The sequence below is a fragment of the Lagopus leucura genome, unplaced genomic scaffold (assembly GCF_019238085.1).
Source record: "Lagopus leucura isolate 7727_CA_CO unplaced genomic scaffold, USGS_WTPT01 Super-Scaffold_100009, whole genome shotgun sequence".
Classification (NCBI taxonomy): domain Eukaryota; kingdom Metazoa; phylum Chordata; class Aves; order Galliformes; family Phasianidae; genus Lagopus; species Lagopus leucura.
Window position 1 is genome coordinate 19,422,877 of NW_024962266.1, and position 17,439 is coordinate 19,440,315.

A 17,439-nucleotide genomic window follows, 5' to 3' on the forward strand; every position below is an offset into this window, starting at 1 on the left:
TCTCTTGTCGTCTGTTCATGTGTGCAGGCAATTTCAGTCAAACCTGTGGCCAAAATGTTGCCCATACGGATTGCTTGTCACACACCAAGAGGCTGTGCTCCATTTCCGATTGGATCCCAGACCTGCCAACGTGGAGCTGTTACTTTGCCACTCAAGTGAAGGTGTGGAGGAGGAACAGCTGCTTTAGAACGAAGCCAATAAAATGACTGTTGCCATTTATGAGGAGTTCTGCTCGTGAAGTAATCCAGGAATGGCGAAACTCTAAAATTTGTGAATCCCAGTGAGCCCATGAAATCCTGGCTGGGAGCGGATGTCAGCAGGTGGCTGGAAACGCTGGTAGGGAATGGGGAAGGCAGGTCTGCCTGAGCGTACAGTGGGTTTTCTTTGTGGAAACTGAGTTCATATCAGATGGAGTCGCAGCTGGCAGCAATCAGTTGCTGCAAGTTGTAGCTTTTGGTGAGGTTGGCAGCTTCAGATGCACTTTGTCAAAATCAATTGATGTCTCAGCTCTGCTGGATGCTGAGTACTGTTCTGAAGTGAGCTGCTCCTTTGCCTTGATAGATTTATTAAAGCAATGCATTGATCTGGGGTGTGGGATTTTGTTGTATGGGCTTCTTTTTGTGTTTTTTTTTTATTTTTATTTTTTTGATGTTGTTGTTTCTCTGGCATAGTATGCCCAGAGAGCTTTGGGTGCCCCATTCTGGAGGTGCCTGAGACCAGATTGGATGGAACCTGGGGAGCCTGAGCTGGTGGAGAGCAGCCAGCCCAAGGCAGGGGTTGGAAAGGCTGGGCTTTAAAGGTCCCTTCCAACCTCCCCCTACGTTCTATGATTCTAGGAGATGATTCTTCCAGAGGTGTTGGAAGTCCAATGGACGTCCAGGTGGCCACCCTAAAGGGCGAGGTTAGTATGGGTGTTTGAGGTTCACACCCTGAACTGTGGCACTTCTGATGATTCAGAGCTTAAAATTTCTCCTGCTTATTTGAGAGAGATGTGAAGAAAAATGTGTGAGCAGGTGTTTGACTTCACAAACTTGTGAAATCGAGTTAGGTGCTCAGAAGTTTAATTCCAGTGATCTTAGTCTGGAACTGATGTTTCTTACAGCTTAACCTTCTGGGTTAAATCTGTTTTCTCAGTGGATTTTTCTGCCAAGTCTTAAATTAAAGGGACTCGTTGTATTTTTATATGTGGTGTGATAGGAAGAGCACTTTTCCTTTAGATAATCTGCAGCTGCATTGTCCAGGGTCCCATCGGTGTGATGATCTGCTTCCTCTTGTGTGCTGCTGTTTGAATCACGTCGCGCTGTCCTGCTGTTTCTGCATGTGAAAGTGACCTTCTGCTTTTCCATCTCTGGGTTGTTATTCTCATGTTTTGATGAAGCAAATAATTTCCTCAAACGCTTTTGTAAAAAAAAAAAAAAAAAAAAAAAAAAATAGGAAATTATAATGTGTGTGCAGTTGTTTCGGCTCAGGACAGCACACAGCGTTTGGTACAGGTGTTGAATGCACTGAGCAGATTGTGATCATGGAGCTGTGTAGTGAGAGAAGCCCAAGTCACCCAAGGCGCTCCTCAAAGTGTTTGTCTTTGGAAGAGCACATGCTCAGTATCTCTTTGTGTATGGCAGTTACCTATAAAATCATTTACTGTGTTGGACCTATCGAATCCTATTAGTGTGTGTTTTGGAAACTGACTGAGTTTTAGGATTTGATGGGTCAGAAACCTCCTCAGATTTTGGAATCAAGCAGGAAAAAAAAAATCAATCCCTTCCTGCTTCCAAACTGCCAAAAAAAAAAAAAAAAAAAAGTGGTGAAAAATGAATCCAACATTTCTCTCTGTTCAGCATCACCTTTCATGTGGATAAATGGCTTGGTCTGTCCTTGTAAGTCAAACGTTGCCCTTTTCTGGCAAAGATGACTATAAAGAGCTCATGTTCAGGGGTTGTTTTACACCCATACTCTTCCCCTTCCTGCAGTGAGCAGACACGGGAGGCGAGAGGTGTCCCTGTAAAGCTGTCCATAGGAACCTGCTGGCAGTTGTTCTGGCAGCAGGGCCAGATGTTGTCTGCTTTAAGGCTTTGGGAGGCTCTCAGCCACTGGCTCGCTATGCAGAGCAGTAGATCATTTTGAAACAAACTGAGGAATGCGAGTTTCCTGATGGAACTATTTATATTTCTGGAGCCCTGGTTATTGCTTTTGAGGAAGGAGAGGTTTCTGGGAGATAGCTTGGAAAAGCCAACGCACAGAAAAGTTTTATCCATAGCGGGGATGGGGAGGGAAAAACAATTTAATGGCTCCAGTAGACATTAAAACAAGAGTGAGTAGAGCATCAGAATAGTTGTTGTCCTAATTGCCACTGATGGCACACAAGTATTTTTCTGTATGCAAAACAGTGAGGATGTGCAGCAGCCTTCCCGAGCTCTTTGATAGCCAGTGGCTGTTCATCACTGTCAGACACTGTCATTACAGGACTGTGCTTTGAGGTTAAAACTCCATGTAAATAATAGAAATGATTTACTCTTGTACTGTATCCAGTTCTGGATGTTTTCTGTTTGCTGATATCAAAGGTACCAGCAGAAATTTAGACCGCACTGTGAAAGCACAGAACTTCCTCGTGCCAGCGCTACGCAATAAGTTTCTAATCAACACATTTATTTTTAGTTGGAGGCTGAATTTTTTTCTTATGGACAAATCTAAGGGTAATTTGCTTATCTCATAGCTTCAAGCATGTAGTAAAGAGTAATGATACTTGAATATCTTCTCAGGTTTTCTATATGGAAATTGTTCATTAGTCCAAAAGTTATGTGAAAATTATAGGTGTGAGCACTAAGCAAGAAAACTGAAGGGAGCTTGCCATTTACATTTTTCTAATGATGGCAATAAATAAATACTAACTTAAAATTACCTTAAAAGAATAAGTATTTGTCCAGCAGTGATGTCATCGTTTTCATTTACTTTTGATTTCAGTAGTTTTCTGCTGTAAGACATTTCAGTGGCTTAATTGGTTTGTTATTGAAATGTACTTAACAGTTGGATCCAGCAGTTGCACACAGGGAAATCTAAATGCCATTTCCCCCGTGCCCCTTGATACGTCCCTCGTGTACCAATGTACCAGTTGGCTCTTAATTTTAATTATAGAGACACTTCAAGTGTTGTTTTGTTCCTAAGATTATCCCAAAGAGACAACAGTGAACCTGTTAAAATGAACGTGTGGAGGAATTTACGACTTGGAGCTATTAGATGGGGATGCATGTTCTGAAGAAGATGAGTATTCTGAACCTGAGGGAAATGCTTTGAATTTGAGTGCACAAGTACTGTTATTTCTTGATTCCTAATAAAAACAGAGATTCACTGAGAGACAAAACCAACTTCCCTTTGTATTGCCCTGATTGAAGTCTGGTGCTACCATGGATGCTGACAAAAACATTACTGTGCTGAGCTGGGGCTGTGTTCTTGAGCCACATTCTCATATTTGGTCCTGTGTACTTCCCTAACTCCTAGTATCCACTTTCTGTCTTGCACGTGCCTCATAAGCATAGAAGAGAGAGGACTTAACTGTTTTGTAATTCATTGCATGTTCCACTATGGAATTTGGGTGTCTGAGTCGCTTCTTGATGCTACAGTAAATACAATAAAAATCAAAGCCCAAGTATGAGACTTGGCTTTGGGTAACACAATAAAACTTTGAGCTCCTTAAAATGCTGGGAATCTGTCTGGGATTCACTGAAGGATTTCTCTCTGTCAAGAGTAAAAAAACCTCCTAAGCTGCCAACTTTATTGGTTGGGCCTGTTTGTTTTCTTGACTTTTTACAGCAGATCTGTCTCCAGTTGTGTTCCTCCAAGCCAAGTATGATTTCTTTGAACTTCCGCAGCATGTTAGTCTTCCCTTCTCCTCTACATGTGGGGACTCTGTGCCCATCCCTGTTGGGAAGGGCAGAGAGCCAGGACAGATCCCAAGGAGCTGTGAATCCCTGATGTTTGTGGCAGAGCACCACATTGTCCGCATGTCCAGGTTTTATTGGTCATGGTAATGCAAAGTTATGTGATGGAGTTAAACAAATGCTGCTTTTGTGAGTGAAACACATCAGCACTTCCTGCTGTCAAACTTACTTGGGCACGACTGCAGACAATAGCAATGTAATATCCTTGTGAAGTGTTGGCCAGCTGGCGCAGGACATCTTTTCATTCACTTCATTCATGGCAGAATAAAGAAAATTGACGTACTCAGAACGTTAGAAAAATACATCTGCTTGGAACATGAGCGTTGTTTCTTGCTTAGTTAATTTGCCACTTCATTACAGCCCTCCTGACAGAAGAGAAACGATGTGCACAACAAGCGTAAGAGCTGGCCCAGCTCCATGAGATCCATGGAAGAGATTGCTGCATGTTCAAGTAGTGCCTCACTGAGCCGTACCTTTGGTTCAGCAAGGGGGCACTGAGAGCTGCTGGAGGGCCACTTTGTAGCTTACCAAGTAACTGGTAGTAACTGATCTCCGTGCTGCCTAGGAGACAAGTGATAATACTTAACCATGTCTGCTGCTAAGTTTCTATATCCATAGCTTTCAAGCCTTTGGTCTTTGCAGAAAAAGCAGATGGTTTATTTTTATGGATGAGAAGCACTTGCATCCCAGGATTATACAGGCACAGCGAGGTTACCCATGTTGGCTGTACTTCAGCCTGGCTGGGAGTTCACAGTGGTTGTGTCTGTGCTGCCTGTGAGCTGGGTCCCACTCGTGTCCCGTTTCTGTGCCTGCTGTGGTATAATGAAATAATTATAGTAGTTCTTAAAATAGGGTGAGCCTTTCCCTCCAGTTATGTTGTGGGAATTTAGCGCTCGCCTGCTCCTCCATCTCTGAACCAGGGCATACAGGCATCAAATTTACTGTAATAGAATCAGGGCTGCAGCATAGTCTCATTTTAATCCACTTTATTAAAGTAGAAAATTCAGAGTTTATTGCAAATGTTTTTTACAATCAGATGTTTCCTGTTCCTGAAGATAAGTCCTGTTGCAGAGTGACTGTTCCCCTCCCATAAAGGGAATAAGTTTGAACTCTGATCTCAGGGCTCCCATCAGTTGGAGATGGCACTGGGTTGAAATTGTTCATGGTTTGGTGCCAAAATCTGCAGCCTTTGCGCTGGCTGAGTATCTTGTCCTGATATATCTAATTGTGGATACTGAAAAAAGTATCTACAATTGGAAGTGTTGGGCACAAGCAATATGCTGGAATTATAACTTCTGTGGTCTGCTAGTATGGGAACACAGTGCTTATATAGGAGCACAGGGAGTGTCAGAATGACTGATTGGAGTCATGGGCAGCTGAGAGCATCCTTGGGGCTGTGGCATTAGAAGTGCTCCAGTGACAGTGTAATTAGGACAGAGCCATTGAAGAGCACTTGGAAAAAGGTGGAAAAGTGAAGCTCAGTTGAAGTAGAATACTTAATAAATTGATAGGATGGTACTTATCATTAGACTGAAAACCTGACTTAGCCCTTCCCTATATCTGCCTTTAAAGAATGAAATGAAGGATTAGGAATAGAAGTATAACGTCTCTGGTGAAGTTCAAGTAGTGTTGTAAGGAGAAAATAATCTATGAAGTGTTTCTTATGTTTGGGAAACCAGAGGAACATACATGTCATCTGTTTAAAAAAGAAAATCTTATACCAGTTGTCCTTTCTGTTTTATGTCCTGCCTTTACGTTTATATCTTCTTAATTGGGTGTTTAGATACAGTTTGTTTGTTGTTTTTTTTTTTGCCTAATAGTTGTGTACTGCACAGGTTTTCTTTTTACACTGGTATTTTGTTTTGGACAGGAGGTGGTCTCAGGCAGATCCTCTGCCCAATGAATCCCCACTGTAATTTGTGCTCTGAGACTGGCACTGCAGTTTTGAGCTTTGTTTTCTGAATAGGCAAAATATAATGTTTCTTTTATTACTGACATTTTTTGGAGAGTTCTGTGCCTTAAGTGTAGGAACTTTCTGTTATACGCTGTGTGATAGAAAATTGATCTCAAATAGGAAATAAATTGTGAAGGTTAATAGTTTTTCTGATCCTATCCTTTTCATTGCTCACTTGAGAGAGCTGGGTGACTGTTCTCAAATTATTCTTCTAATTCCATGGTAAAAAAGCAGCACAACATTCTTTTCATTCTGACTTAAATGAAATTTTTATTCTTTAATGTTGTTACTGCAGTCGCCACCCCCAGTGCAGGTGATGGAGCTCTGCAGGATATCTGGTCTCAGGTCAGGCTCTGGAGGTAGAAATTACATTGCCCGTGATTAACTACAAGCTGCAGTTCTGTAGGAGTCTGTTGAAGTATCTGGAGAGCAGAGACGGGGAATGAGAAACTGAGCAGTGAGCATGCATGCAAGAGAGCAGCACGGACCTCAGAGCTGTGTGAGGGGATGGATGTGCCAAATTGCAGCCTTATGCTGTGAGGTATTACTGTATTGTTCCCTGTTTGGCTTGGGCTGTGGAGCATATTACTGTAATGCTGTGTGATATTGAGGCTGTGTTAAGCCTTTATTATTAAACTCTTATGACTCCTTCGGGACTAATGGTTTGTGGTTTCTCAGGACCACTTCCAAAGCAGCTCACAACCTTTCTTGCTCATTTGTTGTTGGTTTTTTTTTTTTTTTTTTCAACCAGGAAAGTCAGTTTATTGCTTAAGTCTGGAGATGGTTTGTTGTTTTTTGTTTGGTTTTATTTAATAAAAAAGAAAAAAGTAAAAAAAAAAAAAGGAAAAGAAGGATGACAGAATTTTATTGGTTCAACTTCTTTGGTTTCCAATAGGATGAGACAATTTGTTTTCTGGCATCTCCTACAAACCCTACCATTTGTTGGTCAGGGTCATAACTCTTACGAAGACTCAGATCTTCATTTATTTTCCTTTCATTGCAGACATAGCTGTTAGAGACTGCAGTAGCAGAAGGCACTGTGAGGAATAGTAGCTAGATGGTTATGTGGTGTCCAGAAATGCCTGGGCCTGAGGTGGCAATCTGCAGCAAGTTAAGTGATTTCTTCTAACTGAGGATGGGACTGTGGCATAGAGTTATCCAGGATGTGGGAAAGCTCGCATTTAACCAAATGAGGGATTTGCAGGGGGCATATAATCATGGATTCCTTAAGGTTAGAATGACCACTAATATCATCTAGTCCAACAGCCAACCCATCCCCACCATGCCCACCAGGATAGAGGATGCTGGGCTGGAAATGGTGTGTGCATATGTGGAAGGGAGATGAGGATCAGGGACTTCTGAAGGCCAGTCTTTGCTCAGAAACGCAATCAATCCTGTACCTGAGTGACTTACTGGGCCTGCATGGTAGCTGTGCTTAAGTGCAGCAATGCACGGATCCATCTCCAAGTTGTAGGATTTTCTGGACTTCAGGACAGGGCTGTGCAAATGCAGTTTTGTTCCTTCAGAGGCAAGTCTGTAGGATTGCTGGAACAGAGTGAAGTTTGTTCTTGGAGCAGAGTTGAGTCTCTGCAGTTTGTCTTGGAGCTTCTTTCTTCCAAACTGAGCTGAATCCTTGTGTTTCAGCCCTCCTGCAAGAGGGGTTTGCTGGCTCTTCTTGGCCTCAGGGTGACCCAAGGCTGATGAGGTCTCAGATGTTGTTATTCCTGGCACTGAGTGCCCTGTGTGTTTCTCCTGATGGACTGGATCAGATCCAGGATGACATTTGGTTTGTGCCGTATCTTGATTTTTGGTTTGTGTGTTTGTTTTTGCTTTTATTCTTTTTTAAACTGCTGTATCCAGTGAAAAAAGATGGTAGGTAACATGAAAACAGATGTAAAAGCTTGACATTGTGGCGCACAACAGCCCTGAGCTGTGCATTATTGCGTGATGGCTTTCTCAGCCCTCTGCACTTTTATAGTTTCTCCCTTTTAGAAGCATTAGTGCCAGAAATAAACATGGTGCTTTATTAAAGATCTGTGGTTTTTGAAATCACTCACACTGTAGGGAGCTGACCCCAGTGCAGGCTCAGCTCTGTCAATTTGGTGTCAAAACTGGGAACCTAATGGTCTCAAGGAGAGCTGGACTGGAAAAGGGAGCTTGCACACTTACTGCTTGTCATTCTTTTTGCTTGTGGAAGGGTGATAATGTTCTCAGTGAAGGGACTGAAACATTATACCATTTCTGCAGGTGGCAAGAATTACATTAATTTGGTGCTTGCAATGCTTTTCAGCTGTTCTTAGATAAGACCTAATATTTTATGCCCAAAATATATATTGGGGAAAATGAATGATGTTTAAGATTGGCATAAGCTACAAAGCAATATTTTATGTTGATAAAAATCTCAACAGTTTTTTACAAGTAGAGCCCCACAGAGATACTTCAGAATTAATTGATGGCAGATGAATTTAACACAGTTAAAGTGAATTAAACCCTTCGCTATTTAGAATAATATAAAAATGTCTGAGTTTTACTCCCAAAAGAGGAAATGCAGTTGTTAAGTCCAGATGGATTTTTATTTTTATTGGAACAAGTTTTGAGACTAGTAATCTTTTTTTTTTTTTTTTCCACTATTTTTTTTTCAAAACTTTACTACCACATTGTTGGATCCGGGACAGAGCAGACCTAGTTTTCTACGATTATTAATTCTTTAAATAGTTTTAAAACCAGTTAGATGAGTAGTTTGACTATATTGATTTTTAAAAACTTCCTTATTATATTTCTAAGATTTGGAAATTAAGTGCACAGATGATATAACATAGAAAACCCAGTAGGATGGTCCCGTGTCAAGTTACTTTCAGCTGAGCTGGGTAGCTGTCAGTGCCTGTTGATTGTCGCCTGCCCAAATGCAGTTGAGCCCCACCTGTTTTTGGCACAGCGACTGATGGTGATTTTTGCCTTGTGCTGCGGGCTTACATGGAGGCCACTGCTGTGATGCTGCAAGTGACGTGGTCAGGTGATCTCCTCTGAGGCTTGCAAATAAACTTTGAGGAATTCAGTGCATTCATTTAGCTGAAGGCGGGAGGCGGCTCTATGGTCACACGATCCATCACATGAGCCAATGGCTAAAAGTCATTATCAGCCACTGGTGAGCGATGGCTGCCATTGTGACTGTGATTAGTATCTGATGTGAACCCCACGTGGCACAATAAATGGCATCAAGCAGAGGCTATATTTGCTTGGCTCTTGGCATCCTTCCTGCAAACAGTGCAAAAGTGAAGGGTGGTGAATTGAAATGTGTTCAGATGGGAGTCGCTAGCTCAATTAAGGATGTAGAAAGCAAGCTTTATGGTGAGGACGAAACATGCACAAAACACTTGGCTTAGCAGAGCTAATCTTAATAAAGAAGTGCCTAAATGGGGACAAAAAAGTGATAATATATTTGATAAGAATTCTGCAATCAAACAGGAAAGTGTTATGGTTCAGTTCCGGCAAGATCAACGAAACATATTGAAAATAAAATTATGTCTAAGTGAATAAATTATAGCTACTTTGTTGGATATTGACCTCATCGTTTGTTACATTCTCCAGTGTTCTGCCATTGCTAGATGACTGCTGGTTGGCTGGCTAGTGAAGAAGTTCTTCTGTTTCCTCGTGCAATGAAGCATAAGGGCATATTAAAGAAAAATAGCAAGAAAATATTACAGCAAGAAACAATACTAAGGAAAAGGGGAAAATGAACTTGTACTCTTGTGTTACAGATTCAGTGGTTCTTTCCTTTGACTCCGTTGGACATACAATAGGCTCAGGTACAACATTGCCTTCTTCTCTCTCTCCCACCTCATGACAAGGCTTCTGTTTGATAGGACACGGTAGCCATGTTGGGAGGCAGGTAACCCACAGTGGATAAATGGGTCCTAGAGGAAGTTTTAACTTAGTCCTAGTGTGAAACAAGGGCTAATGTGTGGGACCACTTCCACTGCCCAGCTAGGAGGATGACCTGGCCGCGTTACGTGCGTTAGTGCTGCTTTTCTTATGTGAAAGGCATGAGGATGATGTCACCTGCCAGCTGAAGAAAAACTGTTCCAGCTACTGGGAGAGTTTCTCAGTTAAATAAACAGTTGAGTTATTTGGGGAAAGAAATCAGGAATGCTTCCAGGAAGGAGAAAGCAGAAGAGTCGTAGCTCAACAAATAGGGCTGGAAACTTTTTTTTGGTTGGAGGATGACCAGCATTATCAAACCTCAGGGCCAATGCTGCCCGATCTGACTCCTTTTGGAACCCAAGCACGATCTTCAATTCAGCTGAATCAGAAATCAAAAATTCTTTTGTGTTGGAGGCATATGAAATCAGTAACTATTCTTTTGGCTATCAGTAATACATGAACTGTAGCCAAGGCCGCACAATAGCGGGCACCATACTAGATAAAATTCAGTTTACAGTGTATGCATAATAACATGTGAACTGCAAAGGAAAAGCTAAGAATTACTTTCACAATTTAAAAAGCCCTTAACACTCAAAAGATGAGGTTATTTATTCTCTTGCAGAAAAGAAAATATAATCCAAGCAAACGTTTCACGTTGTATCTTAATTATTAGCCTTAGGCTCATAGGAGGAACATGCTGCCTTCCAACATAGCACCTGTCGGCTGCCTGCACGGTTTGAAAGAGAGCCTGTTGCCTGACACTAACAAAGCTTGGATGCAATTCTGGTTTACTAACCCCAGAGCTAGTGGTAGTAACTTGCTTTGTTGACAGTACCCAAACGCTTTGCTGTCCCTGCGCCGCTCCCTAAAACTTGTAGCTGGAAGTTGGTCTGCTGTGGGTGCATTTTAACTCAGGGTGTAGAGTTGCCAAGGGGGAAGAACCTCTCTTACTTCCCTTCTGCTGATGTGTAGCAGTCACAACTGAAATGTGTCGCTGCCTGCTGCCTTCTGTATTGGATGATAGCTTCTTCCATCTGGGAGGGGGTGAAGTTCTCTAGGTTTGAAGTAAGAAATCTGGGAATAAAATTCAGGGCGGTATTTTATTTTGCTTACAGCTGAGTAAGCCTGAATCAGCATATCTTTACAAGAATGATGCTGGATTGATATTGGTACAACTGAGACCAGAATATGTCCTGGAGTAAAACTTTGAAATATTACCCGCTGTATTTTTTTTTTCTAATACTTTTTGGCTTCTAACTGATATCAAAGCAGTTTAACCCTGTGGAGAGCTTCCAGTGGAGGGTATCTTTGGAATTAGTCACGTACGTTGTGCTCTGATGTTACCAACAAAGTGGTAGATTTATTTATAAGAAAGAAATTCAACTGCTGCTCCATGTTTCGTGGAGTGCTGATAGGAGCAGGGTGGGACACAAGGCTCATGTGAGCCAGCAAACTGTCTGAGTCTCTTTGAAGAACGCTGCTCTTTGCTCCGCTTGTGCATTGCAATGCAAGCTTGGGTTGGGTAGGAATAAGACCGTAAAATTTGATCTTCTGTTGCACTGCAACCAGATTGAATTTCTTCATTGAAGAAATATGAAGAAAACTCTCTTATTTGAGAAGGGAGGCTCAAAAACGCCCCAGAGAGCTGTATGTTTATTGCCTTCATATTGAGTATTTTGCATCTGTTGTTCTGGGAATGAGCTTGCTCTGTACTGATATGTGTAATAAAATGTGTGATGTCTGTCCAACTGAGGGATAGCTTTCCTTGTTGAACAGGAAGGAGAGAGAGAAAAGCTGTGGCCATTGTGCTTCCGCTGTCCATCCCATCTCACCTTGCTGCAGACCCAGGAAAAGACAGAGCCCAGAAAGAGCCCAAAGAGACAATGGCAGCTGCAGACCCAGCCATTCCCAGTAGGTGACGTTTCAGGTCGGGGTAAGAAGGGGCAAAAGTTGCATATTGTGTAACATAAATACATATGCTCTTTTCTTTATCAGTCACAATTAAACAGCTGCGAATAATATATTTGCTGTTTAAAATAGTCATGCTGTTTAGAACTACTACACTTGACCTTTATTTGCATACTAAACAGCTTTTAGAATTGCTCTTTTGTAATTGTTAATCACGCTATGTGAAGGGCAATGTCTTGTTGCAGTGTCTGTATTTATTGGAGCTGGCTGTTAATCTCCATCTTGCTTTTCTGCTTAATTTTTTGCTCCGTGCAAATCTTGGTTTTCACTGAGGCTGGGAATTTGGCTACTCTGCATAAAACTTTCTGAGCTCAGTGTTCAAAAGATCACCTGGCTGTTAAGCCTTAAATTATCCTTCATGGAAGGATGCCTACGGACATAATAGTCAAATGTTGTGCGGTGAGCCTGAGCTCTGTGAGCTCCTGCCTTCTCGTACCCAAGTGCCTTTGTGATTAGCTGACAGATTGCCCCTTCCTTTGAAAGACAAAGTTTGAGCAGCAAAGGTGAATGTTTGATGTGATGTGCAGGCTGGTGTTTCAGTTGAAACTGATTCAGAAAAGGTTTTCATGCCCTGATCTTGGGAAGCGCTAAGAAGGACACAGTGTTTGAACAGACCTAGATTTCATCTGCTTACAGCAGAGAGCAAGATCTCTTGGCCCCAGTTGCTAGCATATCAAACGCTGGATGACCATGGAAGCAAAATTTATGCTCTTGCTGTGTTTAAGTCTTTTCCTGCCTCCTGTGTATGAGATACGTGTAAAATGTTACTTTGCTAAACCTCAGTAGAACAATTACATGTCCTCTGAAATACTAACCCAGAGTGAACATAGTGACTGTTTTCCTACATTTTGGGTGGAGAGTGGCATGATGGAAGCTAGGGCAGGCATACAGCTGACATTGCTGTGTGTAAAGCTGGCGGAATTGTGACAGGTGCCCAGAGTGAGAGGAGAACATTGGTGACCTGCAGAAGATGGTGTGCAGTTCAGTGGCTTTCCCCGTGCAGGTCTGCCAGTACCAGTGGATGCAATTATAAGTTCTGTCGATCAGTTTCAGAAATATCCTTAAATCTGCTCATTTTGATTTCTTCACATAGTATCTAAGTTAATTTAATTAAGTTTGAAGAATTTATGAGGCTTTGGTAGGTGGTCTTGTTTTGAGGAGAACAATTTCAATTTACCTTTGGAGCTGTTGGGGTTTGATTGTGTGTTGGATTGTTTGTTTGCTTTTGATCTTTTCCCACATTGCGTGTCAGAATCTCTCTCAACACTGCTGGCGCTGTTGGGAGAGAAGAGTTGGACTTAATATGCTGTATTTTTCTGTATTCCTGTAAATCAGAGAATAAATAGAATAAATAATCTTTTTTTAAAGTCCTGCTGGACTTAGTGGCTTTATTTGGCAAAAAATGTTTTTCTCTTTTCGTTTCTGATTAATGATGTTCTGCTTCATTCTTTGCTTCTTTGAGCTGTAGACTGTGGGAGCTGCTTGAGACTGTGCCAAGGGCTGTCATGTATTAGTTACACAGTCCTTATGTGACTTTGCCTGCATGTTCAGCATCATTATCTATCTTACTCTCATTTATGCTCTTTTCCTCCAATTGAAAATACAGCTGTGAATGAGCTGAGGTGCAAATGCCAAGAAGCGGCCTAAAAAATACCTTGAAATGCAGATACTTTAATGGGATTTGTCTCTATCATGTGGCATCTCTTTCCCATCGAGTCAGTACATCCTGTAGGTCAGTAAAAGCCAATAGATTACTGTTTTGTTAATATTGTTCTTGACTTTTATTAGGAAATACGATACAATTTCTAAAGTAAAGAATACCTCAGAAGATTCAGTAGGGTAGCATTAACTCCATTAGCCACATGAATACATGACAGTAAATGAAACAACTGCTTGTTTAGCAAAGATTGCAGTCTGGCTTTAAATAGATGACTCCCTAGGAAGAGAAAAGGGCATATGTAGTTCATAGGAGGAAATATTTCATCTTCCTATTGTAGTCTTTCATTTTGTCTTAGAGTAATCCATTGCTCTTCTATCCTTGGAGGTTGCTGTGGGTTCATTAGGAAAAAATTGTTTCAGCAGATATACAGTTTATGAAAGGCTTTGGTTACCCTTAATGTAATGTGCTAGAATGTCATCTTTTTTTTTTTTTTTTTTTTTTTTTTTTTTTTTTTTGCTTTATTATACCTGTTTTGGAGGGAAGATCAGCAGGCAAAAGACCTGCAAGTGATTGCTTATTTGTTCTCCGTGTGCACGGGGGACGAGTAATGTAGTCGCAATTCCTAGCAAAGGAGACCTCTCTGTGTATTGCTTTCCTCAGGCTGTAAAGCTGGGCCAGGTATCTTTGGGGGGCCCCAATCAAGAATTACAAGAGGGGAAAAAAAAAAACAACACAAAACACTGTGAAGATGTAGGCACAAAGCAACATGAAAGTGGCTTCCTTTTGCTGTTAGATCTGAGAAAATAAGCCATATTCTCAAGAGTTTGGGTGACACCAGGAGATGCAGGGTTTGTGACTGAGGAGAGATTTCCCCATTCTCCTGCTTTGAACTCACAGATTTGAATTTCTCTTGTGCTGATAGTGCTTGCAGTATCTATCTCCATCAGATATGGCAATTTTAATCAGTTGCAGTATGTAATGAATAAATACTGAGCTTGGTGCAGCAGGGTGGGTGTCTTTAGATCACTACGCACAGTTTGAACAGTTTTAATAGATCTGAACTACCAAGTTTTGCTGCCTGTGTTGAGCACTGCTCTACAGTTCCTGCCTTTTGCTGCATCAAATATTGTCCAGTTTTAACAATTTGGGCTGAAATCTTTTATAACAGGGAGGGGAGACCGCATTTCAGTTATGTTTCCTAAATGTTTAAGTTAATCTTTTAAATAATGTAAAAATAAATAAATATCAACATCTTCAAAATATTGTACCAATAATTAAGGAAATACTCTCCATCTCTCTCCATATTTTTCTCGATCCTGGCTATATGCAGAAGAGTAAATGGGATTAGGGAAGAAGTGGAACACAGGCTTTTAGGGATGGACATGCAGTCTTCAAAAGGACAGGGCTGAGGAGCCCAAGTGGCCTCAGTTCTGTACCTTCTGTCCCTTACAATCCTTTTTTTTTTTTTGTAGTTACTCAGCCTCAGGAAATAATGCTTTCATCAGGAAGATCTTTCCCTGAACAGGTTAAAGTGAAAATCCTAAGGAAAGGATGCAGTGTTAAGCCCTTGTTTGTCTATTGTTGCTCATTAGTCCTGAGCAGTATTTTTTTAACCCTGAAGGAAAACTTTTCCTCCTTCCGTTACAGTTGATCCATTGCAAATGACCTTTTTTCATCAATTGATTCTTGTTTCTTGAGGTCTAGCAGAATCGCAGCTGAACTTTCCTCACTGTCCATATGTGCTGTCTTCATCGAAGGTCAGTGTGAGGTGTTGGGCCCTTTTTCATCGCAGGATAAGTCATTTTACCTCGCCTTTGCCACAGATGTACAGCATGTGAACAGTGACCAAGGCTTAGTTCAGCTCAAGGCCTCGATTCCACCGAGACTGAATTGCACTGGGCAGGATGAGAAGTGTCGGGGTGGTCCGAGTTGTTCTTCAAGCACTTCTGTCTCCTGAGTGTCATACAGATTCCTCTGGTGAGCACAAGCAGCTTGAATAAAACAGCTATAATTGAACTTTCTGCCTTCCCTCCTCTATTTGCATTACAAGAGAGATCTAGTGCTGCATCTAGCCCATCTTTTTAAAAAGTTTAAATTAATTTTCTGCTTTTGTAGACAAAGTTATTTGTACCTTCTAAATAGCTGAGTGCTACAGGGACAGAGTTCAAGTGTCGGTGAAATCACAGTGGTTTGGGAGGATAAAACAAGTGAGCCAAGTTAATGCCTGGAATGTTGATTTCAATTAGTAGCAGAAGTGGAAAATTTTGCACGTTTTGCATGCATATAGCTATATGGTTACAGATGCAAAATGCAAATTGAAAACTTGATTGGTATCAAAGCTGTCTGGCTTTTTGGGTGGTCTGTATGGAGTTTCTAGACATTTGACATTGCATTTCATACTTGCTGCCTGGTACTCAGATTTGTGTTGGATACTTCGAAGAAATTTTCACATTATGCAAACAGAATTCAGTATGCAATTAGCATCATTTATAGAAATTGCTATGGTTTGGCTGTACTTCTGTTCACATAAACCTTATTACATGTTTTATAATAAAATTGTTGTCAGTTATTAAATTGTTATTCAATGCTGATCTTCCTGGAAGTGTAAACATGCGTTTTTATCTCTGACCGAAGCAGACCTCTTACTCATATGGGCACGTGATGAAACTTTCTCCCCGTGTTCATTGATTTCTGTGCTTCTGTACACCACTTTTTCAGCTGAGATCTGTAGCTTCCTAGCACAAGTGAGGAAGTGTCCTCAGATCTCCTTGTTTGCTTGTGATACTGTTATTTTTATCACATATGGGATTTAGAGGCTCAGCCTCATGGGCTGAGTAGGCGCAGTCTTGTTCTAACTCATCCATGATGTTCTTGTGGAAGGGCCAGTGTCACACCTCGGGAACATGCTCATCAGGGCCGAGTTAGTTGGAGATGCTGGAGCATTTCTGTCTCATACTCTATGGCTGTATTTTCCATTTTCTTCTAGTAGTCTTTTTCCCACTGCAGAGGAGGAGGAAATGAAGAAGAATGTAAAAGAATATTGTTGCTTATCAACTAGCTAACTTGGTGAGTAAGGCTTTGAACAAGGTGACGAGAGGTGGCAAAAACCTTCAGGTTAGGTGCCAGGGCAGGTTCTTGCAGCTGGTGTTTCCATAGGAGGGAAGGACAGGAGTGGGACTGTCCCCTTCCCCTAACAGGGCTGTGTGATGAGCACAGCCCGTCTGTTGTCATCACGCCCTGATCATACTGTATTTTCAATTCAGTTATATTTTGATTTAGTGGGTCTGTGTTTCATTGTGTTTTAAATTACACGCATAACTCCAGACAAGAATTGCCTGTTCCTGCAGCTGGGCTATGTGCATTTTGGCTTTTTCCATGTATTTGGATTTTTATCGGTCTTTTGCGATTCCAGACCACTTCCTGCCAGCACGTGGACTGTACCTCTATGTGCTGCGGTCATTAGGAGCACAAGGGCCAAAAGGGACACAGCCATATAGCACTTGGCATCTGTAACAGCTGATTTATGTTAAAAGTAAAGCTTACTTTGAATCCATAACTTCCAGGCTCCTAATGTTTTTCTTTGAGGAGAAGCAAGATGTAATGGAGATGCCTTTCCCAGCCAACAGCGATGCCCTGACTTCATGGAATTACAGAATGGCGTAGGTTGGAAGGGACTTTGAAGACCATCCCGTTCCAACACCCCTTCCATGGACAGGATTGCCAACTGCTACATCAGGCTGCTCACATAAAGGCCAGGCTGTGAGCATGCAGTGACCGGTGGTGAGGGCAGTGTTCCTTTGCCTGCCTCAGATTGCACCACTCTCCAGCCTGGGGCAGGGGATTTGTGCTTCTGGGTCTGGTGTTACAGCTTGAAAGGACAGAATGTGTCCTCCTGAAAGCAAACAGTGCACCTGTGCCTCTACTTTGAAACCAGCAATGTTTTGGTTTTTTTGTTACGCTTACTTAATCTTGGTAACTTAATCTTGGAAAGTGACTTTTCT

General features: G+C 41.6%; 1 protein-coding gene across 4 annotated transcripts in view; it reads left to right on the forward strand.

The window, feature by feature from the left end:
* Nucleotides 1–17,439, forward strand: part of ST3GAL3 (ST3 beta-galactoside alpha-2,3-sialyltransferase 3) — a 147,896-nt gene that overhangs the window by 18,285 nt on the left and 112,172 nt on the right. Inside the window, exons 3-4 of one of the 4 annotated variants that reach the window (XM_042873568.1) lie at nucleotides 9,648–9,695; nucleotides 11,587–11,721. The exons of 1 other annotated variant lie outside the window; for it this stretch is intronic. In XM_042873568.1, coding sequence (XP_042729502.1) covers nucleotides 9,648–9,695; nucleotides 11,587–11,721 — 183 coding nt within the window. Of the gene's footprint in view, nucleotides 1–9,647; nucleotides 9,696–11,586; nucleotides 11,722–13,455; nucleotides 13,511–17,439 lie in introns of those variants that run through there. 2 more of the 4 variants (XM_042873569.1, XM_042873571.1) reach the window with 2 other exon arrangements.